The sequence below is a fragment of the Podarcis vaucheri genome (genome assembly GCF_965113315.1).
Source record: "Podarcis vaucheri genome assembly, chromosome: 6".
NCBI lineage: Eukaryota > Metazoa > Chordata > Lepidosauria > Squamata > Lacertidae > Podarcis > Podarcis vaucheri.
In genome coordinates, this window is record NC_138764.1 from 30,397,051 (window position 1) to 30,422,077 (window position 25,027).

At 42.1% G+C, this 25,027-nt stretch overlaps 1 protein-coding gene across 2 annotated transcripts in view; it reads left to right on the top strand.

Annotated features, from left to right (window-relative positions):
- ABCD3 (ATP binding cassette subfamily D member 3) overlaps nt 1-24,489 on the top strand; it is a 45,888-nt gene extending 21,399 nt beyond the window's left edge. The window contains exons 5-23 of one of the 2 annotated variants that reach the window (XM_082227863.1): nt 329-398; nt 1,822-1,919; nt 2,095-2,218; nt 3,433-3,489; nt 6,794-6,936; nt 7,592-7,661; nt 9,397-9,466; nt 10,227-10,324; nt 10,415-10,506; nt 10,979-11,067; nt 11,150-11,222; nt 12,913-12,976; nt 14,229-14,306; nt 14,398-14,463; nt 14,553-14,642; nt 16,320-16,439; nt 18,240-18,344; nt 19,279-19,335; nt 21,208-24,489. In XM_082227863.1, the coding sequence (XP_082083989.1) occupies nt 329-398; nt 1,822-1,919; nt 2,095-2,218; nt 3,433-3,489; nt 6,794-6,936; nt 7,592-7,661; nt 9,397-9,466; nt 10,227-10,324; nt 10,415-10,506; nt 10,979-11,067; nt 11,150-11,222; nt 12,913-12,976; nt 14,229-14,306; nt 14,398-14,463; nt 14,553-14,642; nt 16,320-16,439; nt 18,240-18,344; nt 19,279-19,335; nt 21,208-21,285 (1,642 nt within the window). In that variant the 3' untranslated portion in view covers nt 21,286-24,489. The remainder of the gene's footprint in view (nt 1-328; nt 399-1,821; nt 1,920-2,094; nt 2,219-3,432; nt 3,490-6,793; nt 6,937-7,591; nt 7,662-9,396; nt 9,467-10,226; nt 10,325-10,414; nt 10,507-10,978; nt 11,068-11,149; nt 11,223-12,912; nt 12,977-14,228; nt 14,307-14,397; nt 14,464-14,552; nt 14,643-16,319; nt 16,440-18,239; nt 18,345-19,278; nt 19,336-21,207) is intronic. The other variant, XM_082227864.1, reaches the window with a different exon arrangement.
- Nucleotides 24,490-25,027: the final 538 nt, after the last annotated feature.

Below are 25,027 nucleotides of genomic sequence, written 5' to 3' on the forward strand. Positions count from 1 at the left end.
TGACAGCCTTATTGTTTCCTTCCATGGAGAGAGAAAGCTTCCTGGAAGACCCGCAGCCTTCCCCATGTTAACAGCCTCTATAGTTAGTTGTTCTAGAGCTGCAGTGGAAACGCGGAGCAGGGTTTTGGTAGACCAGCTGTTGCTTTGTCGGCAGATGTGGAAGTGCATCTGTATGCCTGTATGGTGAAACTAGAGTCCTGCTGCTTTCTTTGTTGAACTTCTTGTCCTGTGTTCACCTTAAATGGCTTTCTACTTTGCCTTCATGGAACCATTGTGGGATGGGCTTTGCTTCCCTTACGCCTAACATTTTGCATGTGGTGGTTTGCAGTGCTATCATTGGCCGCAGCAGAAAAGATTTCAAGAGGTACTTGTTCAACTTCATCGCTGCTATGCCTGCTGTAAGTGTTGACATCGCTTTTGTAAACGTGACCAATTCCAACTTCTCAGATGAGCTCCAAAGTTAGCTGTTGTGTTTTATAAATTGAAATGGCATGTTAATATTTTTTTTAAAAAAAACTTTCACATGCATCTAGGGTCATAATTAATCCCAAAGGGCCGTAAGAAATATATAATGCTTTAACTTAAAGGCAGTGAGATAAATTTGACTCCAGTTTAAAGGTTGAGGGTGTGTGTGAAATACTCCACATCCAGAGTATTTAGGGGTATAAGTAATATTTTTTTAAATGTAAAGGTAAAGGGACCCCTGACCATTAGGTCCAGTCATGACCGACTCTGGGGTTGTGGCGCTCATCTCGCTTTATTGGCCGAGGGAGCTGGTATACAGCTTCCGGGTCATGTGGCCAGCATGACTAAGCCGCTTCTGGCGAACCAGAGCAGCGCACAGAAATGACGTTTACCTTCCCGCCAGAGCGGTACCTATTTATCTACTTGCACTTTGATGTGCTTTCGAACTGCTAGGTGGGCAGGAGCAGGGACCGAGCAACGGGACCTCATCCCGTCGCGGGGATTCGAAGCACCGACATTCTGATCGGCAAGCCCTAGGCTCTGTGGTTTAACCCACAGCGCCACCTGCGTCCCTACATTTTTTAATGTAGGCAGCAGCTAAGATGAAGAAATGTTAGCTACTCATGTTAATTTATATTCATCCCTCTACAAGATTTTTAGTTGAAGAAAAATGTACAACTGGCAACTGGTGAGAAGTGGTCATTGGAGATCCAAGGGGGGGGGGGGAGGAAAGAAAAACAACTTTATAATTTTTCTTTTTTAAGAAATAGAAGTAGATACCTTCTTAAGTGTCTTTCATATTTTTCCTAACATACGACTGTTGGCATTTTTGGCCTCAAGGTCAGATGAGAAAGTGCCTTTTACAAGTGTTAGACCGTTTTGTAGAACAACACCATTTGAATACAGGAGTGGATAATCTTTGGCCCTCCAGATGTTGCTGAACTGCAACTCCTATCAGACCTAGCAGACATAGTGAGTGGAAAGTTTTCTATTACCTTACATGATATTTTGTGGAAATGGCACTAAAACACCTTCCACTCAGTTCTCTGAATCCAAGCCGGTGTTGTTGTTTATAACTATTTTGAATACAAATTTATGTAGGTTGACAGCACGATCCCATGCATGATGCTCAGAGGTAATTCTTACTGAGTTTATTGAAGCATACTTCTGAGTAATCTTATATGGGATTGCAGATTTATTCAATGGGCGATGATCCTGGTTTTTAACATGCCATCTGAGCTAAACTAAGGTGGAGGGTTTCATGCAGCTTAGACTTTGCCCTCTTACTGATGCGAAGAAGCAATCCTTATTTAACTTATTTGAGTTTGTGTAACATTGTACTGCTGCTGTTCATAGATCTCCCTGGTGAACAACTTCTTGAAGTATGGGCTAAACGAGCTTAAGTTGTGTTTCCGTGTTCGACTCACCAAGTACCTATATGAGCAATATCTTCAGTAAGTGACTGATTTCCCTCCCTCCAATATTTTTAATGATTTAATATAAATTTAAATTTAAACCAGTCTTAAATCATGTGCTTAATTGTTAAAAATGCTATCAGTTATTTATAAAACGCATGATTCAGTAGAAAATGCCACATTGATCTAACTCACTGTTTTCCACACATTTTAGGACTTATACCTATTACAAAATGGGGAATCTGGACAACAGAATAGCCAATCCAGATCAGCTGCTGACACAAGATGTAGAAAAGTTTTGTAACAGTGTAGTAGACCTGTATTCAAACCTTAGCAAGGTAAGATTAAAGAGGAGCCATTCTTTGGTAATTCCATAATCTGCATAATTAAACATCATTTTAATATTTGTAGGATAGAAGTATATTAATATCAGCGTGTAACTGTTTAGCATAATCATTTGTATTAACACCAGCATATCATTTGCATTAAGTCCAGCGCATTACTTGATTGAGTCATCCACATCAAAGATAGTTATAGTCCACAAATTATTAAATATCTTCAATGTCTTTCATTTAGGGCATGTCACATGCAACTGAAGTAGTTTCAGTTGAGCTGCTGCTTCTTTCCACACATTCTGTTAAGCAACTTACAACACCATGTTTGCAATCTATAGCTTCTTGTCTGCCAAGCCACATCAAGGCCCAGACGGTTGTCTCTCTTGTTTCAGTCCTCTCATAAACTTAAAAGACTTTCTCAGAGACAGTTTGTAGACAGCTGTTGAGCAGACGACACAAACTGAATAGATAGGATGGTGCATATTATTGCCTTAAGTTTTGAACTCTTCGTTTTCTACCGTAGATTCCGGCGTATAAGACGACTTTTTAACCCCAGAAAAGAGGTTAAAAAGTCAGGGGTCGTCTTATATGCCGGGTATGGGTGGCGTGGAACTGAGCCTGCCCCCCGCTGCTGCTGTGGCGGCTCAGAAGCAGCAGCAGGCTCCGCTGCACTCCAGGCGACTTTCTCCCGGCACGGAGTCCGCCCCTCCCTGCCGCTGCTTCGGAAGCAGCGGGAGGCTGGCTCGGCTCTGCGCCGGGAGAAAGCCGCCCAGCGCGGAGCCCACACCCCACGCTGCTTCGAAAGCAGCAGTAGGGGCGGTGGGCTCCGCTCTGCGCCAGGCGGCTTTCTCCCAGTGCAGAGCTGCCCAGCGTATTAGGTGACTGGGCTTAGAAGACGAACCCACCAAATTACAGCTGCCAATTTGGGGGGTCGCCTAATACGCCCAGTCGCCTAATACGCCGGAATCTACGGTAAATCCAATGATGTTATGTATTGAACTATGTCCAACCACTACTTAATAAATGCAATGTCTGATTTCTTGGAGAATGAATATAAATCTTATATTTCAGTGTTCTGTTGGCTAATTTGGCTGTGTTTATTTGCGGAACATGATAGTTTATTTAGAAGTTGTGTACGTTTTGGACTTTTTGAAAGTTGTGTGTCTTTTTTTTTTTTTTGGCCTCATGATAACTAATATTAAACCTTCTCTTAACAGCCATTTTTGGATATCGTTTTGTATATCTTCAAGCTAACAAGTGCAATAGGAGCTCAGGTAAGATCACATTTTTCGTCATGTACAGTAATTGTTCTGCAAATGACCCATTTGTTCTACAGCACAAGCAATGTATTATCAGGGAACTTTCTATAGATCTAGTATTCAGAAACATTTGGAACCAAAGCATTTAAAAAAATACACAAACACTCCAGGCCATTTTATTACGCAACTGCTCTTGAAAATTTCTCAAGTCAATGCTGATGTCACTGGAAATATGTTGAAAGATGAGGGGAAGCCGCAGTTGAAACTTTATAGGCTAATTTCATAACATACAGACAAACAAGTTACCAGCGTATACAATCCAGGCTCTCTTGGACGGTGACTGCATCATAGCCAAGCTGTTGAATTTTCATTGGCTTCCATATCTGAGCGGATCTAATGGTTTGCCAATAGTTCGACGTCACTTTTTGTGGAAGTGTTTGTCCTGAAAACCCCTTATCCCATCTGAGGTAGATTCAACCATGTGAAAAAAGAAATTATCACATGTCTGCATTCTTTCCAGTGTGTGGTTCAGCTTGCTGTGTGCTAAGTGTATTTTTCCACATTTCAGCTGGTAGACTTTAAATAACCTATTGTCATCCTTTTCTGGTAATAAGACTCCAGTGCATTTGTCCCATAATTCAGCACAACAGAAATACCATTAGCTCAGGCTAAGGTTCTGCATCTTAATGGATTCATTGGTACCGTAAAAGAGAAGCCAGGGCTGTCCATACTAATGTTTTGTTCCGATACATGCAGCTGAGGATTGTAACAGTCTTCCTTGGTTGTATACCTGGATGCTCAACTGCAGTGAATCCCTCAGTAAAATTTCACTAAGGCTGCGATTTTATGCAGATTTACCTTGAGGTAACTCCCACTGGGCTCAGTGGAACTTCTGAAGAGATTTGTATAGGATTATATTACCAATTTTCCCAGTGCCTCCTGCAGCCCCTCCTGTATCTATTGGTCTCATCAGTATATTTCTTTGAGAAATGTTTTCTGCAGTGTTCATTTACCCCCAAAAGGTAACTTTTTCCTTGAATAACTGTGTTGAGCAATCCCATTTGTGTTTACTCGGAAGTAAATCTCACATTGTTCTGTGGGACTTATTCCCAGTTAAGCGTGGATAGGATTCCAGCTTTAGGTTAGAAAGGATTTGAATATATTATTGTCAATATAAAATAACACTGTACACGCATTCCTAAAGTCTTCTTTATTGCAGGGAGCCATACATACAGATACTTTTGAAACTTTCAGAACTCTTATTCAGTTTTCTTGTGTTCTCCCCTACTTAAGATACTTGAGGGAAAATCGAGTATCTTAAGTAGGGGAGCACTCAATAAAATTGAATGAGGGTTTTGAAAGTTTCAGAAGTATCTGTGTATATGGCTCCCTCTAAATATTTTAAGTAGGGGAGAACTCAATAAATTGAATGAGAACACTAGTCTGGCTGAGCTTTGAATAAGGATTTTAAAACCTAGTTGCCTAGTTATTGACTTCAAAGGGAAGACTTGTGTGTAGCTTAGCTTTGGAAAACTCTGTTTGGAGATCAGTAGCCCAGTTTGCTCATCACAATAAACCGTAGATTAAAATGACATACCGTTTGGTGAAAATGAGCAGCATGCTAGTGCATACTATTTGTTCACATTAAACCATAGCTTGTTTTAAACTGATTTAATGCGATGCTCAAACTAGGACAATATGATTTTTACGAAGTAAAAGTTTACAAGATGACATGCAATAAATCTCTTACAGGCATTAGTAAATCATAAAAATAGAACTGGATCTCTTTGGGTGCACTCATTTGTTAGACGTTAATTATAATAATTGAAGTAAATAAAGTAATTAAACTATTTTATGCTATTAATTGATTCTAATCTAATCAATCATAATATGAAGTGTGCACACCTGAATTCTTTATCTTCCTTTCATGTTTTATTATGATTTTCCAGCAGTGCATTGAGAGGTTCTATGTAAATAAATGTTACTTCATCAGTGCAAGGTTGCAAAATGCTCTTTGCATGCAGATATTTCACCAGTATTGAATGGGGCAGGTCTGCTTGCATGGAATTTGTGTGTCACTGGAGATTTCAATTGTAGGCAATGTTCTTAAGTACCGTATTTTTCGCTCCATAAGATGCACTTTTTCCCTCCTAGAAAGTAAGGGGAAATGTCTGTGCGTCTTATGGAGCGAATGCCTACGGATGGCAGGGGGGATCTGCTGCAGTTGTGAGCAGAGGATCCATGGTTCCCCTTCCTTCCCTCCTCCGTGGCTCACTTTGAAACAGCAAAGTAGGAGAAGAGCCGCTTACACCCTGTCCGGTTGGCTCCTTTAAAGCTACCGTGCTTTCTTTCCCTCCCTCTCTCCCTGGCTCAGAGAGCTTAAAAGCTCCTCCACACACCCCACAAGTGCTTCTTCTCCCTTCAGTGTTTTTCCTTCCCTCCCCATAAACCCCTCTCCTGCGTTGTTAGCAGCCTCCTTCTCCACACACCCCACGTGTGTTCCTTCTCCCCTTAAACCCCTCTTCTGCATTATTAGCAGCCTCCTTCTCCACACACCCCACGCGTGCTCCTTGTCCCTTCAGTGCTTTTCCTTCCCTCCCCACTTAAAACGTGGTTACAAAGCATGGAGCCTCAGGATTTCTGCACTGGGTCACCCCAAATTCACCATCAAATCACATAGCATATCCATGGCTACAGCCTGCACCAAAAAAATCACACACCCACTGTTGCCTGGGGCCACAATGGTGCAAAAACGTGGTTACAAAGCACAGATCCACATGGATCCTCAGAATTTTTGCATTGGGTCATCCCAAATTCACCATCAGATCACATAGCATGTCCATGGCTACAGCCTGCACCAAAAAAATCACGCACCCACTGTTGCCTGGGGCCGCAATGGTGCAAAAACGTGGTTACAAAGCGCAGATCCACATGGATCCTCAGGATTTTTGCATTGGGCTACCCCAAACTCACCGTCAAATCACATGTCTATGGCCACAGCATGAACCACAAAAATCATACATCCACTGTTTCGTTCAGAATATTTTTTTCCTTTTTTCCTCCTCTAAAAACTATGTGCGTCTTTTTGTCAGGTGCGCCTTGTGGAGCGAAAAATACGGTAATTTCTATGCAAATATGTCTTCAATGTTATACCCTTTGAACAGTGTGTGTTTTATCCTTCTGTAGATAGTTGCCCATGGGGGGGGGGGAACTTACACATATCTTTATCACACATACATGTGCAAATGTTAATTTAAAAAATTGTGGTTGCTAACCATTTTGTTCTGGAATTCTTGTTGTATTTCCTACATATTTATAGGGCCCTGCTTCCATGATGGCCTACTTGATTATTTCAGGCTTTTTCCTTACACGTTTAAGAAGGCCCATTGGTAAAATGACTATCACGGAACAAAAATATGAAGGAGAGTACAGATTTGTCAATTCCCGGCTCATTACCAATAGGTATGCATTTGTTTCAAAGCCAACTAAGAAATAAGATCCTTTCTGTGTTTCTTTATTTTCAAAAATTTAACTTGCACTTATCACAATCCCAAGATCAGCTGTTCTCCTGAATTCCTTGTAGTTAAAACAACTAAAAAATTCTGAACTATTTAACGCTTATTATTGGGCCATTTCAAAGAAGTGGCAGTTTTCCTGGATTGATATTGTAGCAGCTTTGAAGTGTGGCTTACAGATCACATAGTCCACATAGAACGAAGTGTTAGGGTAGAGTAGTGCTTTTACTATGCAAATGGCGGGGACCATGTTTTTGAATTCTCCAATGTGCTATTTGTTTTTTGTAAATCCTGCACATAGAAACTTAGCCTAGCAAGAAGAGAGGTTCACCCTTTTGTATTCTAATGTTTGACTTGCAAGAAGGTTTTTTTGTGAGTGTTTTTGTGTGTGTGTTTTACTGATGTGGGGGGGCATTCAAAATTGACCACCTACCTGCAGACAGAAGTGGTGGGGGCAGTCCCTTCTGTCTCCCCTTGACTTTTTCACCAGATTTCTGCCTCATTCCGCTGGACAGGTAGCCCGCGTTTGATTTCTAGTCACTCTTGTTGCAGGTAGTCCTTGCATTTTATCGTCATTCTTCTTTTCATTTCCCTTTTTGCAGTGAAGAAATTGCTTTCTATAATGGGAATCAAAGAGAAAAGCAAACCATTCACAAAGCTTTCCACAAACTGGTAAGTTAGCATGAAGCAGAACAGTGTGTGTATGGCTCTTTGCAGAAGAGCTAGAGGCATATCTTAATGAGATGATCATCTAATGAAATTATGTCATTTTTTAAAAAAATCTATATTTTCTCCAGACACTGCATAAATTACTTTGTGGCGTGTATTGCCACAGGCTCTATTATTATATATTGTATTGCATTTATTGCCTGCCTTTCTTCCATAGAATTCACTTTGGCATATATGGTTGTCCCCTTGCCCATTCTGTCCTTGCAACAGCCTTGTGAGATAGCCTAGGTTGAGAGATGGTGACCTGCCCAAGGTTACCCAGTGAGTGGTGCTTCAGGTTAAGAACAGTTTCAGGTTAATTCAGTGGCTTGAATTAATTAATTTTATAATGAATGATTTTAGAGTGTTGTTTATGCTGTACTTTTGTACTGTTTTATTGTTGTTAGCCGCCCTGAGCCCGGCTTCGGCTGGGGAGGGCGGGATATAAATAAAATTTATTATTATTATTATTATGGTTAAGTGAGGGGTTGATTCCTGATCCCTCAAGCCCTAACCCAACTCTGTAACCAATAAAAAGGATACAATCTGCCAAACATCCATTTTGTATCATCCTGTTCGATTTAGTGACCCACGCCAAGGTTGCTTACATAATTGAATGAATGTTGTGAAGCAGAAGTTGCTTAGTGACTTTGTACCCAAAGGATTTAGCAAGGTTTGAAAGAGGATTAAGTTTTTCACAAAAGAATAAAGGGGTGGGGGTGGGAATAGCGTATCTTTATCATTTGGATGGTATGGCCTTCGACTTGGTGTAAACGTATTTGATTTAAAGAAAAGCTGCAGGAATTTGGGGGTTATATTGGAATATGGGCAGAACTGAACAAGACAGTGGCAGATCTGTGCTTTCAAACGTGTATTACCACCCAACCGCAGTAAGTGATAGGGGTGAGATTTCCAATGAAGGTGTGAGTCGGGGTGCTGTGCCCTTCTGCTTGCTGCTTCCCTCTCCCCCAGCTGCTTTTCTCCCAGCTGGGCTTTAAGAGTGGAAGTGAGCCTAGCTGGAAAGAAAGCAGGCTAAGGAAGTGCTGAGGATTAACCCATCATAACTCCATGGGAAATTACGCTCCACATCCATCACACTGCTCTCTCCCCACCTGTCTGCACTGCCTCACGCCACCCTGACCTTTTTCTGAGATGGTATGCTTAGATTCATTAGTTTTACTTTTAGCGGACAAGTTGCCTGCAGCAGTTTTTTGTTTTTTGCATCCAAGTTGCTGAAGCACCAGAAAGTGCTTCAGGAGGTGTTTACCCATTCACTTTAAGGTACCTCATACAGCTGACACATCCCTCTGAAGCACCCTATCTTTGGCCAAGGATTTGGGTTTGTTTGTTTTTAATCCACTGCACAATCCTATTGTAATATTGTGCGTGCAAATACATATTATGTGTTTTCTTAGCATTACTTGTGAGAAGACTAGTCCTCCTTTTTAAATGGAAGTTGGGATTTTCAAGCTTACCAAAAGGGGGATATTGGATATGGAGTGCCCAACCTTGGTGGAACAATTCCCTCTTGTGCACTGTAGTGTGTTTCAACATTTGTTTGCTTATTGCTCCTACAAATGTACATATATTTTAATGCTGGCTTGGCAGAGAACTAGACTGTTTTAGAAGCTATCGATTCAGTGCCTTAAATATATAGAATCTCTTGAAATAATTCTCCCCCTTTTTTCCATTTCAATAGGTAGAGCACTTGCACAATTTTATCCTGTTCCGGTTTACTATGGGCTTCATAGATACCATTGTTGCCAAATGTAAGTGTGCATAACCTCTCCAAATGTATGTGTGCATAACACCCCCGGCCCTTTTGTGTGATAATCGCACTGGAGGAAAAATCAATTGCACTGGTGGTTGGGGCATGGGGAGTTGGCTGGAAGTCAATTTAGGTTGTCCTGGGCAAGATAGAGCGACTAACAAATTTATTTAATAATAATAATATGATGTATAATAACCTCACTCTCAGTTTGTTGACTTCAGTAGTGCACTTAGTGGTGTACTCAATTAGATGGTAATGTATTAATTCACTTATTTCATCAGCCAACTGCTGTGTTTGGGAACCCTCCTCATTTTGTGGAGTAGATCCCCTTAACTTCTGCCCCAAAGTCCTGTCCTGACAACACTACTGGTTAGCTTAGATCCAAAAACGCCTTGTAGAAGCCAAAGGGCACTTCTCCGCTATCCCATTTCCACAGATAATCCACTCCTTTGTAGCACCTCTATCATGTCACATCAAAGACGGTCCTCTCCAACCTGCGGAACAAATGTTTGGGGTTCTTTAGTCAGGAGTGGGTGTGTGGAAAAGTAGCCTTGCACAAGCGTAGTTCCTCTCACACTTTCTTGGATCCAAACAACTACAAACCCAACAGAAATGAGTGTAACAGGTGGGTTTGACGAGAAGTAAAGAATAGAGTTAAATGCTGTTGCTTAGTGTTGGGTTCATGTATCTTCCTCAGAATCATTGTAACCTTGTATTCTTAGCTGTCTTTGAAATAAATTTCTAAAAAAATATTTCAGACCTTGCGACTGTCGTTGGCTATCTGGTTGTTAGCCGTCCATTTTTGAACCTGTCTCATCCTCGCCATCAGAATAGTACCCATGCGGAACTTTTGGAGGTAAGCAATAAGCTTCTGAGCTGAGTTATATTGGACAGCATGCAATTTGCTCGTTTACTCATGATCAACCCCACATTTTGTCACTTTAAGGATTACTACCAAAGTGGAAGAATGTTACTGAGAATGTCTCAAGCGCTTGGCAGGATAGTTCTCGCAGGCCGTGAAATGACACGGTTGGCTGGGTAAGACCATTAATATGTACTATTGCCATTATCTTCCCAATAATGTATAGCAGTCAGGGTATGGCTTGTTGTGACATATGAACCTGGACTCGTGGTTTGTTTCTATGCAAGCCATGAATGGTAACCAAGGTTTCTTTTTGGCTTACCACTTGTGGTTATTTGGAGGAAACAAATCATGAACCGAGGTTCAGACATCGTGACAAGCCAGGATCTGGGGAGGAGTGGAGAGAGAACTTTTTAACAGCATGCATTAGCATATTCCTTGTTCAGCGTGTAAATCATAGTTAATGGGGGAAATAGTTTAATGTGATTTGTGAACTTGTCTAATTTGTAATTATGACTTGCTTGCAGTATTGCACCTTCATTTTAAGCTGTTTTGGTTATTTAATTAGCTTTTGGAAACACTTTATTTTTTGAAGAATATTTAGTAATGCCTTTTCAGTTTAATAAGGTGTCCTTTTTTAACTTCTAGGTTCACCGCTCGAATTACAGAATTAATGCAAGTTCTGAAGGAGTTGAACAGCGGCAAATATCAGCGGACTATGTTAGCCCAAGAAAAGGGTAAATGGCGGACTTGATGTGTCTTTAAACTCATAGTCAGACTTGTGCACTTTCTAATGCATGGTTTTCTTTTTCACTTAAGATTCAGAATTGGAAAAAGCTGTGCCACTGATACCTGGCTCCGGACGAATAGTCATTGCAGATAATATTATCAAGTATGTAAAGTATCTATTCTCTTGTTAGATTTTCTCTCATTGGCCTTCTTCAGTTCTACACACTTCCACTCCACTACACACTCCACACTTTTACAATTTTGTTTTTAATTCAGTGATCACCGGTCTGTTTCCACTATGCAGGACTCTGCGAATGTGCAGCTCCCCCAACCACTTTGCTCTTCCCTTTTTTTTTATCTTTTTTTATTTCCGGACCATGGTTACCTAAACCAATATTTGATTTAGAGCGTTATCTAATCCCAGACATGGGGTTGAGCACTCCCTGTGCAGCCGAGGTTTGTTCTGAGCTAACCTTGTCCTAGTTCAGTGTGGCATGGGAGCAAAAAGAACCGCAAGGAGAGATTTCGGCAGTCATTACCAGGCATGCTGTGACAAAAAAGAAAGAGAGAAAGAAAGAAAGAAACGTTAACCATGTAAGATTATACCAAAGGAGAACTTGAATGCAAAGTGTACAAGCTTGCAGATAACTTACATAATTTGTATAGCCTGACATCTTGGGAGAGCTGCAGCCAGTTGGCACAGGCAATTACCAGTCAATGATCTGCAAGTGAGGCAGTGGAAGTGCTGGATCCGTGCCTTGCCTCGGTAATGGACTGAATGAGAGCCCACAAACTGAAGCTCAATCCAGATAAGACTGAGGCACTGTTAGTGGGTGGTTCCCTAGACCAGATGTGGGAAGTCACCTGCTCTTGATGGGGTCACACTTCCTCTGAAGGAGCAGGTTCGTAGCTTGGGGGTACTCCTGATCCTTTGCTGTCTCTCGAGGCTCAGGTGGCCTCAGTGGCTCAGAGTGCCTTCCATCAGCTTTTGCTGGTGGCCCAGCTATGCCCCTATCTGGACAGGGATAGCCTAACTACTGTTGTCTATGCTCTGGTAACCTCAAGGTTACTGCGATGCGTTATACGTAGGGCTGCCTCTGAAGATGGTTCGGAAACTTCAACTGGTGCAGAATTCAGCGGCCAGGTTGCTCACCAGAGCACGACGGTTTGAGCATATTACACTGATCCCGGTTTGACTGCACTGGCTACCAATTAGTTTCTAGGCCCAATTCAGAGTGCTGGTTTTGACCTATAAAGCCTTAAATGGCTCAGGACTGCAGTACCTCAAGGACTGCCTCTTTCCATATGTACCTACCTGGACCCTGAGAACATCTTCTGAGGCCCTCCTTCGTGTGCCTCCTCCTCAAGAGGTCCAGAGGATGGCAACACGAGAATGGGCCTTCTCGGCGGTGGCTCCCCGTCTGTGGAATGCTCTCCCCAGGGAGGTTCACCTGACGCCTTCATTATATCCTTTTTAACTAGGCCTTTGTTTGATCTGTTTGACATCCTATGCCCTTTTAAAATGTCTTTTTTGCGGGGTGCTATTGGGTTGTTGTTTTTATTTTTATTATGTATTTTGTGGTTTTATATCTTGATTTTATTCTGTGAACTGCCCTGAGACACCCAGGTATAGGGCGGTATATAAATTCAACATATTATTTATTATTATCTGTGTAAGGCAGTTTTGGACTAGGGTCACGCTTGCCCACATTGATCATCTGATGGAAAGCATAGTAGTTCGACTTTACATCACCCACTACTTTGTTTGTTTTATGATAGGGCTGTGTCTGTGCATCTTCAGAAAGTATGGTCTCTTAGTATTAACAGCAAAGTATCTGTTTTTTTCCTTGCAGGTTTGATCATGTTCCATTGGCGACACCCAATGGCGATATGTTGATTAGAGACCTCAACTTCGAGGTATGTCATGACGTGCGCGATTTCATCTTGAAAGAATGGGATACGTCCATTTTCTGAATGAGAGAAGCAAATTTCTTTCCCATCCCCTGCTCCTGAAAAACTTCTCTGGAAGGTCAGGGGACCCTCATAAAACAGTGTCAGAGGCCTGTGTTACCCAAAATTGGGTGGAGGCACTTTGCACTAGCAGAGCTCTGCCTGATTTGGGGTGATTCCTCCTCTCCCAGTGTCGTCCCCGTCCCACCAGAGAAGCTTTCCCGGGGCTGTGGAAGGGCAAGAAGGAACGGTAAAGATCCATATACTATCAGCCATCTGTTCACATAGAGTTTGGTTTTAATTCCAATCATTCAGTAGGTGGGTAGAAAAATCTAAACTTTCTCATCAGAACATGTGAGAATAGAACAATATTGATCAGGAACCCATGTGATCAACTCATGGTTTCCTTAGTTTTAGCCTTATAGTCCAGTCCATATGGTTTTTAACAGTGTTTCTGTACAGTTGACAAGTTTTTTTGTTGTTGTCCATAAGTGTTATTGGCAGCTCCATGCGCAAATCTGCTGCACCAGCCAAATCACAGGGATTATATGTGCATTGGAATTATCATTTTAACAAATTATAAACCACTAGGTGTCACTGTTGGGTGACTCTACTGTGAAACTTTATTATAATCACATGGGAGTTCAAGCATTTTCTTAAACATCTAGAATAGTCCTGGATATAAGGAGATGCTGTACTAATTATAAAATGGGAAAGTAAGCCAATTTATTCTTTCATATATGCCTCCTCTTACAAATAAACCCAAAACGTGTTTACTCGGTAGTCCTCTGAATTTAGTGGTATTTTCTTTTTAGTAAGTTCACTTAGGGAAGCAGTCTTCATTTGATTGTAATTTCTTGCACCCTCAGATTCCTAGTTAAGTAGTTGCTAGCTTTTAAAGTTTAACTAAAGACTTCCAGTTGTTGAAACTGAGCAAAGGTTACACAGAGGAATTTGACTTTTTAGCTTAAAGGAACACAGTGGGTTTGGAATTTGTTTTAATTTTTTTTTTGGCAACTCATTTGAAGTTTTCCATTTTGAGTGCTCACACTTGAAAGAACATTGTGGAGCAACGATTTTGTTCAGTGGTTAATACAGTATAAGGAGACCTGGTTAATACAGTAGGTTGAGCTGACATACAAATAAAACCTAAGCAGTTACCCATATTGCTCATAGTCCTTTTTCCCCAAAATATTTAAATACATGATTTGCATTCCAGGTACGATCCGGTGCAAATGTTCTGATTTGTGGGCCAAATGGATGTGGAAAGAGTTCTCTCTTCCGTGTCCTTGGTGAGGTAAGTAAATGCAGGAAAAAAGTATACCTTTAACATCAAAAGGCGCAAAATCACAATTCATTGACTTTTATTATTCCTTTTATCTTTGCAGTTGTGGCCCCTGTTTGGTGGCTGTCTGACTAAGCCTGAGAGAGGAAAGCTGTTTTATGTTCCTCAGGTAAAACAAACTGCCATAGCCTTTGGCATTTCTTGTTGGTTTTAAAAATGTGTATCAAGTTGTCCTGATTCCTGGCAATTTACTTTCAGAGACCATATATGACTCTTGGAACGCTCAGAGACCAAGTCATCTATCCAGATACTGTAGATGACCAGAGAAGGAAAGGAATCTCTGACCAGGTAAAACAATGTCCCAGTTATTATTATTATTTTGCTGTAAAAGCTGAAGTTCACTGTAAACTTAGGTAAACATTAGAAACAGCAGCAAAACCACAACTTTCATACAGTGTTTGACAGTATAGCTATGCTACATCTTTTTCGTAAGTAAACTTCATTTGATTGAAGCCATGGCCAATTCATCCAACCAATTTTGTTGTAGTTGCAGTGTGGTGAATACTATAGCATCTGGCTTGTGCACCACTGAAGTTAAACACAGGGTACATGAGAAAGGGGGAAAGATGGATAGGCAAGTTCCATTATAGTAGTTGGCGTGTGTAATACATCTCCTTTAGTGCTACTGGGCCTTTAAGGCAGATGAAGCAAGATAGCTCCACATGCAGTCCAACCTAGCAGCGGCATAATGGCTGCTGCTACATCCTTTATACTCTTGGTCCCTGTGCTCTGCTTTCCACTTGAGATGGGAGTCTAGATGCACAAAAAAAGCTGATTCCCCACTGCTACGTCCCTAATTGGGGAGCCCAAATGCATGTGAAGCAGAAGTTCTGATTGCTTCCTGTCCTATCTCAAGGCCAGAAGGTGAAAGATTTAGTGCCACTCCACAGTGCTAATGGCTTTGCCCATCTCGGGGGGGGGGGGGGGTTCGGGAGAAAGTGGCGGCCAGGCTTCCTCTTGGCAGTAGTGTTAAAGGCTGAACAATTTTTAGAACTCCTGTGAGGTTGGTTTTTGCTTTTTGGCATAATGAGCAGCATGAGCTTCCATTCAGCTTCAGTGCATGGGATGGACAGCAATGAGACGTACTCACTCCAGTTTGCTGGCAGGGCTTGGTGTTGTTCAGTATGTACCGTATTTTTCGCCCTATAGGACGCACTTTTCCCCCTCCAAAAATGAAGGGGAAATGTGGGTGCGTCCTATGGGGCGTATGCAGGCTTTCACTGAAGCCTGGAGAGCGAGAGGGGTTGGTGCGCACCGACCCCTCTCGCTCTCCAGGCTTCAGGAGAGCCCCAGCGCCAGCCCCACAAGGTCGGGGGACAGAGGGAGGCGGAACACTGCCATCCCGCTGTCTCCCGAAGTGGTTTGGAGGCTGACGGCGGGGAGAAGAGCGCTTCTCCCCGCTGCCTGCCCCACCACTCCGGGGACAGCAGGGAGCCGCAGCGTGTCTTCCTGCTGTCCCCGGATCTGATCTCCAGGCGGGCGGCGGGGAGAAGAGCGCTTCTCCCCGCTGCCTGCCCCACCACTCCGGGGACAGCGGGGAGACACGCTGCGTCTCCCCGCTGTCCCCGGACCTGATCGCAAGGCGGGCGGGGGGGGGGGGGAGAAGAGCGCTTCTCCCCACTGCCTGCCCCACCACTCCGGGGACAGCAGGGAGACGCAGCTCGTCTCCCCGCTGTCCCCGGACCTGATCTGAAGGCGGGCGGCGGGGAGAAGAGCACTTCTCCCCGCTGCCTGCCCCACAAGCGTCTGGGGGGGAAATAAAATTTTTTTTCTTTATTTCCCCCCAAAAAAACTTGATGCGTCCTATGGGCCGGTGCGTCCTATGGGGCGAAAAATACGGTAATCAAACATTTTGATCCTGACCATCTCTGCATCCTTTGGAGGTGGAGACGGTGGAGAAAACTGAAATAAGTCGTAAAATAAGTACATTTTCAAGCCTGTTGACCTATGCTGTTTTGCTTCCAGGTGTTAAAGGAGTACTTGGACAACGTCCAGTTGGGTCAGATCCTGGACCGTGAAGGAGGCTGGGATAGTGTTCAGGACTGGATGGATGTTCTCAGTGGAGGAGAGAAACAGAGGATGGCTGTATGTGGTCTTTACACTGTTGTTTTCTAAAATGTTTATATTTTCCAGCACCACACTGAGGACTAGGCATTAATTGTTTTAAGAACATCTGTCAGGGACTGGAATGCAGAGACTGAAAAGTGGGTGAGATCACCTCCCCCTTCTCCTGCCACTGACAGGGAAGAGGGAGAGAGTCTTGATTTACAGCCAAGCTATGAGCAAGATAGTCAGGAAGAGGCTAGCAAGCAGCCTAGTTATGACGATTTAACAGAAGCAGGAACAGAAAGGGGGCTGACCGCGGACACTTCATTAGACGGCATAGATGATCTACATTCCCCCCAAACACAAAGGTCTTTAAGGGTACAAGAGCATCATGTGCAGAGGAATTTGTCCAAGGGAAGACCCCGCAGGAGCGCATGTGTTGCTGGGAAAGAGGGAAGGAGGAGGAGTCAGAGTGAGCAGCGTTATTATGGTGGCAAGACGTGAATTCTTATCTGTTATCGTAGAGACGGAATAAATAATAATTAAAGCTATGTTGTTTCCTCTTGGCTCCTTAAAACCATCGGGAGGGAAGCAGGGGAATTCCTCAGGCCTGGCAACAGCAAAGCTGTTGTCCGATATTAAATATAAGCAAAATTGTCCAGTATTAAATATGAGTACAGTTGGGGGCAGCGGTGCTTCTGAATACAGTGGTACCTCGGGTTACATATGCTTCAGGTTACATACGCTTCAGGTTACAGACTCCGCTAACCCAGAAATAGTACCTTGGGTTAAGAACTTTGCTTCAGGAAGAGAACAGAAAGCGTGCTCCGGTGGCGCGGCAGCAGCAGGATGCCCCATTAGCTAAAGTGGTACTTCAGGTTAAGAACAGTTTCAGGTTAAAGACGAACCTCCGGAACGAATTAAGCACTTAACCCGAGATACCACTGTACCAGTTGCTGGAAACCACAGGAGGGGAGAGTGTCCTTTTGCTCACATTCTTTTGGCATGTCTGAAAGAACAGTGGCTTAGGAAGGTTTATTTCTCCAGGTGAGACTCAGTTGAGCATCTTGCCCAATATTTACTCTGACTGATAGTGGCTGTCTAGGATCTCAACCAAGGTTCTCTCCATCACCTGCTTTCTCACCCTTTTAACGGTAGGAGAAACCTAAAACCTGAGGCTCTCCAGATGGTGTTGGACTCCAGTACCTGTCAGCCACAGTTAACACTGCCAGTAGTCAGGGATTATGGAATATGTCCAGTAACATATTGAGGGTCATATGTTCCCCACCCTGGCTGTACATGCAAAATGTATTTTGCCATATGCAAAGATCATAAGGACGCTGGTGCCGTCTTGAGGATCGTGGGATGAATTCGTAGTTCTATGCCAGTGCTATAGTTTGAATTACCGTATATACTCAAGTATAAGCCGACCCGAATATAAGCCGAGGCACCTAATTTTACCACAAAAAAACTGGGAAAATTTATTGACTTGAGTATAAGCCGGTTCAGCACACCACAAACCTCCTGGTGGGCCGGAGTGTGTGTGTGCATGCATGAATGTGCACACGGCAGAGGGGGCTTCTCTCCCCCCCCGCCCCTCCTGTCCTCCTGCCTACCTAGGGTGCTGCTGAGAGGCAGAGGCTGGTGGCGGCAAAGGCGGAGGAAGAACAAGCAGCCCAAAAGGGCCGCTTTCGGGCTGCTCATTCCTCCTCCGACAACAACAGCCTCTGCCGTTGGAAATGCGTTCAGGTGGGACCCTCACTTGCGTATAAGAACGTAAATGAGAAATATGTCACAATATCGTGTGTTAGATCTTTTGCATTTGTTTTTGCATTGCAGATGGCCAGATTGTTTTACCATAAGCCCCAGTTTGCAATTCTGGACGAATGTACCAGCGCTGTTAGCGTTGACGTGGAAGGCTACATCTACAGCCATTGTCGGAAAGTATGTATGCATTCATACTTTCTGTTGTTCAGATTCCATTGGCTGTTTGCATTGTCAGTTAAACTCTAACTTTGAACTGTTCTAACAAGAAGTATCAATAAGATCTTATTGCTATAGTGGCCCTATGTTCATATACCTAGATTGGGTCAACCATCTCCTAGACTAAAGCACAGGATACTCAAAACATGCCCGGAGTGAGAGGGAATCCAAATTAGCAAGTTTATTCCTTGAAACTTTCTGCACATTTTTGGTGCATTGGATGCTCATTCACGATGGTATGCATTCTTTACTGTGCGATAAGTAAAAGTCAGTTTGCCAGCATAGAGTTACAAACAATTCCTTAGAAGGCAGGTCAAAGTTTAACTCTCTTAAAATCAAATTCTGTTGATTGTCAGTGAGAAAGATAGTGTGCATCTTTAATTCTCCCCCCGCCCTCCCTGCCCAAGTTGTAATGAATGGTACTTAAAAATTGAGTCCATATATGAGATGTGATAATGTCTAATAGCCATACCAAACCGCATGAGAACCATGATTAGAACAGAGAGTCATTTTCTGAAAGCAGCTGGGGAGGGGGATGCATTTTGCATTAGGGTCACAGGGGAGCTTAACCATTTGGCACCCCAAAGCCCTTCCTAGAGCAGCTACTAGCTGTGGAGCTGAAAATTTACAGGCAGCAGAATAATTGTGTTATAACCTAGGCAGGGGCACTCTGCAGTGGGGAGCTGGTATGGAACCAAAAGGGTCCACACCCCGACCTCCATCACCGTAGCCCTCTTCCAAATTGCACCCCCTCTGCCCCAGCAGTTGCTTTCAGAAATAGACTTTGGGGTATCAAATCACAGCTTCCCTGTACCATGTAATGTGGAGCTTTTGAGAGTTTAGTTTCTTTGGATGAAGCTTAAAGCTTACTTTATCTTATATTCTGTCACTCTAGGTTGGTATCACCCTCTTCACTGTATCTCACAGAAAATCACTTTGGAAACACCATGAGGTAAGATTTCTCTTGTTTAAACGTAAGTTACGTGTTTTGATGTCTGAAATTCATACCTCGCTTGTTAAGATATACATTGAGTTCCTACCAGCTCAAGTGTTTTCAATAATAAAATGAACAGTTTCACAGCACTTTTGCAAAATTACAGAATAATTGTGCCAGCTGAAGTGTATTAATTGTTTAAAACATTTATAGCTCACAGTGAGCACAAGGTGGTTAATAGTGTAAGTTAAAATAGTAATTAGCCATTTTAAAAACATGAAGGAAGCCATTAAAAAATGAAAAGAGGAAAGAGAGAATTTTTTTAAAAAAACACCATAAAACAGCCATAAAGAATGATGAGCTATTGCTATCCCAATCAGATAGCTTTCTTGCAAATAAAAAGTGAGTCCCCATTCCATTGTGACTACCCTGATGATTAAGATAAAAAAATACACACCTAACAGTAATCTTTATATAACACAGTCCTTATTTCCAGCTTTTCTCGCTCACTATAACTTACTGGAAATTCTATTCAGGTGAGCGTGTAGACAGGTGGATGAGGGACAAATGGTTCTGTTTATCCTTTGCAAGCCTGCTTCATTTCCATGCTTCGTGCAAAAGAAGGCACTCAGCTGGTAAAACCAAGCTGAACAGAGAGGTTGTGCAAATCTGTCTGGTAAAAGATAACTTTCAGCAGGGTAGTTCAATAGGCAAATCAGGCTAGTAATTTCCCTGGCTTAGTTACAAGGCTGATAAAATGCTGGGTCTCCTAAGTGCTTGAAGTGTTTCAGATAATTTTTTCACCTTCACTACATACATGTATGCTATATAAACCCACTCACAGATCAGGAAGCAGAGACACAGTGAGGGTGATCAGGTAAGCAGCTGCTCAGAGGAACTGTTATATGACTTTCCTGTGATAATTGGTGGTTGCACATAGCTAAAATGAAACCATAGTTAATTTTGGGAATCAATTTATAATGAACTCAAAAAATATTTAGATATACTTTCCCCAAAAGACCAGAAGCGTGTCTATTAGGCTTAATAGGAACAGAAATTAAAATAGAAGATCAAAATTTGTTCATGTGTGCCACAGCTGCCGCGAGGACTCTTCTGGCCCAAAGATGGAAAGTACAAGATATACCAACTATACAGGAGTGGCAGGCGAAGTTGACAGAATATGCAGAACTTGCCAAACTGTCAGGGAGGATCTGGGACCAGGGAGATCAAAGATACCAAAATAATTGGAGTAAATTTATTGAATATTTAAAGAAGAATTGTAAAGAGGTCAAGACACTAGCAGGATTGACATAATACCTCCAATGTATAATAGTACTAATTTGAGAATGATGTGTGTGATGGAAAGAGGGTAAATATACCAGTTGTGGGGAGGGAGGGGGGTCGTGACTCGGCAGAGTCAAAGGGAATGTATAGTGCTATTACAATTTGTTGGGAAAGAATATGTAAGGAAAACAATAAAAATTCACTTGGGGGGAAAAATGAAACCATAGTTTAAAAGGCAATAAGCACAGCCATCCCGTACCTAATTTCCCAAAGCAGATTCCTCCAGGATTTCATAAGCAATTTTAAATATGCGAAGAATTCACCGTTCTTTTTAGCCATTTGTCTGCATATTTCAATAGTAAAGAGTTGAACACGTAGTCAGAGTTAGGAGACCAAACTTCAGCAACCGGATGACTTTATCATCACAAAATAAATAGTTGGAGCTCCTGTCAATGCCACCAGATGGAGGTATAAGACATTCAACATTTTACAGTGTTCTTTCCAAGCAGAAATGTGGTGATAGGAGTTTCTGTAGACAACCCTTATTTAAACAGAGATTATATATTAAAATCAAGTTAGCTAATCTGTACTTTTCCTTCTCCTCAGTTCTACCTTCACATGGACGGAAGAGGAAACTATGAGTTCAAGAGGATTACTGAAGATACAATTGAATTTGGTTCTTAAAAACAACAATAATGCATAAATCTACAACCTACTTCAGTGACTGAAAACAGCACAGGGCATAGAAAGGCACAAAGTACAATGTAATTTAACAGATGGCTCATTCTTTAAACCAATTACTAAGTGTAGGATAACAAAGTGTCCAAAACAAGCTGTCGAGGCATTTATTATAATGTAGGATATTACTAATTTGTGTATATGTTGGTTTAAATATTACTACGTACTAAGAATGTCCTTATTCTTGTGGTTTTTAAAACCTGCCTAAATTAAATTGGGCTTAAATCACTGTAACTTTGATTCATCCTGGGATGTAAACATTCTGAAGTCAACTAATTCGACTTCTGTTTGACCTTTGCTTCCTCTGGGGAAGAACCCTTATTAAAGTTAGGGTCGCTACCTCCTCTGCTCCCAGTGCAAAGAGACGTGAATTTCTGTGTCATATCTGGATGCATCATTTCATTGTACTGAATATCATACCTTTTTTCAGGGCAGTACTAGCCTGTTCTATTGCATCATTACACAGGGCAGCAAGCTTTACTTTGGCCAAGGGTGGGTGAGGCTCTGCTTTGCAGGAACATTGGGAGAGAAGTGAACCTTGGACCTACATTTCTAACTGCTAAAGATCTGAGCTTATTCCAGTGAAGATCTCTGTCTCAGTCTCTGTCCACAGCTTCCCACTGCTCTTTTGGTCCCAGACTTCTATCCGGCTCAAAAATTAAAATCAAATGCTATTCTGTTGTTGCCTGTGCTTCGTGCACTTCTAGGAAGGGAAGTGGGGGGAAATGAAGAGGAATGAGGAAGCTGGGAAAGTTGGAGAATAAAGAGAAATAAAAAGTTAAACATAGGAACTCACTTTCTGTATTTCAAAACAGAGATCACCGATGTTAATATTTAGAAGTGGGTCTGATCCATTTGATAGCTTTGGGAAGCTGTGCACAGGTTCCTAATAAAACGCCAAGGGCACCTGCCCCATGAATTCAGATTTATTTACTTTTACAGGGTGACATGCTTTTCTTTCTGGGGTGTTTGTGTATGTTAAGCATTCATTGCCTGAGACACAGCAGTTCAAAGCCTTTCAGAACTGTTTCCTGTTATGTGAGCATTTTTGTGTGTGTTTGCCTCTTAGGAATAACTTCCATGCCAACTGCCTAATGCTTAATGTTACATGAGCAGTTCCCAAACTGATAATAAGCCAATCACAAACTTATAGATGCTGGCAAGACCACATATAACTGAGGCTTTAAGGTGTATCAGTTTTCCAAGTGAAGCAATTATTGTTGCTACATGATGTTATGGGATCATTCCTTAGAGGTGGCCCCATATATGGGGCTGGGAAGACAGTGCCTAACTAGTCTGGCTGATCAATAATATGCCATTTAGCCCATAGGAATTTCTGAAAACCCATGGAGTATGACACAGGCCTAGGTATTTGTCTTTGTTCATGTGATGTAACATAGAAATGCACTACAAGAAGGCATGCACTACATATGCAAATAAATGTGATCGCTGTCTCCCCCCCCCCTTTGCTGTAAAATCAACATATATTGTTTGTCAGTCTTGAATATCCCCCTTTCACAGTAAGATACCACCTGCCAAATTTTTGTTCTCCTCGTCCTGCTCCCAATACGGTGCTTGAGTCCACTGTTTATAAATGCCATTTTTCTTCATGTATTTTATATGAATAATCGGTAGAGAGCTACAGAAGGATCGAGCTTGGAAGCAGCTTAAAAACTGAACTAACTTTATCTGCCAACATTTCAATTTTTTTCTCCATACAGTTGTACCTTGGAAGTCGAATGGAATCTGTTCCGGAAGTCCGTTCGACTTCCAAAATGTTCGGAAACCAAAGCGCAGCTTCTGATTGGCTGCAGGAAGCTCCTGCAGCCAATCAGAAGCCGTGGAAGCCCCATTGGATCTTTGGTTTCCAAAAATAGTTCGCAAACTGGAACAGACACTTCCGGGTTTGCGGCATTTGGGAGCCCAAACATTCAAGAACTAAGCTGTTTGAAAACCGAGGTACGTCTGTATTTTGTATGGCAAGGAGTTTGTATGGCAAGCCCTTCTGTACTCCCACTTTTGTTTGTTTGAACAACTTGGGCAGACTGCTTCTGATACTGGTTGTGATAGCCAACATGTGGTTACTGCAAGGTGATCGTGTTGCAAAGGCTGATGTTAAACTAATTCCACAGATCGATCATCTAGCCCAGCAGTTTCAGCTTAGTGATGATCTGATTCAGAGGTACATATAACCCATGAGAATCAGGTAGCTCTGCTGCTAGTGAAGCTTCCTTTTCCCAAATAACACCTGCTTTTCAAGTTGATATTATGTAGTGGCTGTTCTTGAGAGGGAGTGGTTTTCTTGAATGCATCTGTTTTTTAAAGAACTATAATTTTTTTAGAATGGAAAATGCAGCTTTTTCAATATTTGTATTCTTTTTTCAGAGACATCTGCACTAAAATTGAGTAGTAGTAGATGAGGTTTTTTAAAGAATGTTGTATTTTTTTGTCACTAACTAGCAGAAAGTACCCATTATTTATAGAACATCTTTTGCAGATAGCCAGAAGGCGTTGCAGTTTGAGACTTAACACTGAGCACAAGCGTTGTTTATCTGCTCTATTTGATAGACAAAATTAACTTCAGTAACCATTAACCAATAAAACTGATTCTTTGAATTAAACACCAGATACAAAGTCCAGGGGAAGTCCGTATTCAGAAATTGTCTTGGCTTTTGCGACATCTCAAGTTGCAATATCCCTGCTTTTATCAAGTCATCAAAAATAGTCTGACCTCATGAGATAGTAAGTATATGAATGCAAAATGAACCAGAGCAGTGCTCAAAGGAAGCAGTGTTTGAGATTATGCTTTTTAGTTGAAGATTTTTTTTGAGATGTGGTGAGTAATCATTCAGAAACATGGTTCAGCTATGAATTTGTGCTATGGTCTTGTATGTTGATCGCTGCTTTTATGATTGCTTGAACTGGAATTGTTGGGGTGATGGGAAGGTCAGCACAAATGAAGCGGGTCCATGTCTTCATCCTGGTGGTATTTGGTACTCTGGTGATCATAGATAGCTCCCATTTTAATGGGACATAATTGCTGTACTTTAATATATTGTAGCTTGTAAAGCCCTTTGAGAGGAAAGACACTATCTAAATGTAAGATTTTTCTATATAAGTGCCTCTGGAATAATAAATCTGAGACAAAGATCCTTGGCTTTTTGAACAAACTGGTCTCATTCTGAACATTTTTAAAGCTCATAGCACGGCCAGCCAGCGGTGGTGCTCTTCAGATGTTATGGACTGCAACATTATTCCTTACTGTTGGCCATGCTGACTGGGACTGTTGGGAGTTGTTCTCTACAGCTTCTAGAAGACACCATGTTCTCTACCCAAGCTTTACAGATAGGTGTCCATATCCCAACAAATTTGGGATCAGTAGCTCATATTTTAAGAGGCTGGTGCCTGGTACAATGACAAACAATCATACTTTTAAATCAAACGATTACTTATAAGTCTGAATTGCTACCATGTTACTATGGCAAGCATGTCTTCGATCTACCACAGAGTTAAAATCCCCGTCCGTGTGTGTGTGTGTGTGTGTGTGTGTGTGTGTGTGGAAAGAAAATTTATACATGAAAGGGGTGCTTGTGTATCTTATCTACACGCAATGAAGCCACCAGGGTACTGAGAATCAGTGCTTTTTTCTAGAAAAAAAGGTGCAGGATCGCTGCCCTGTCCTTCCTGC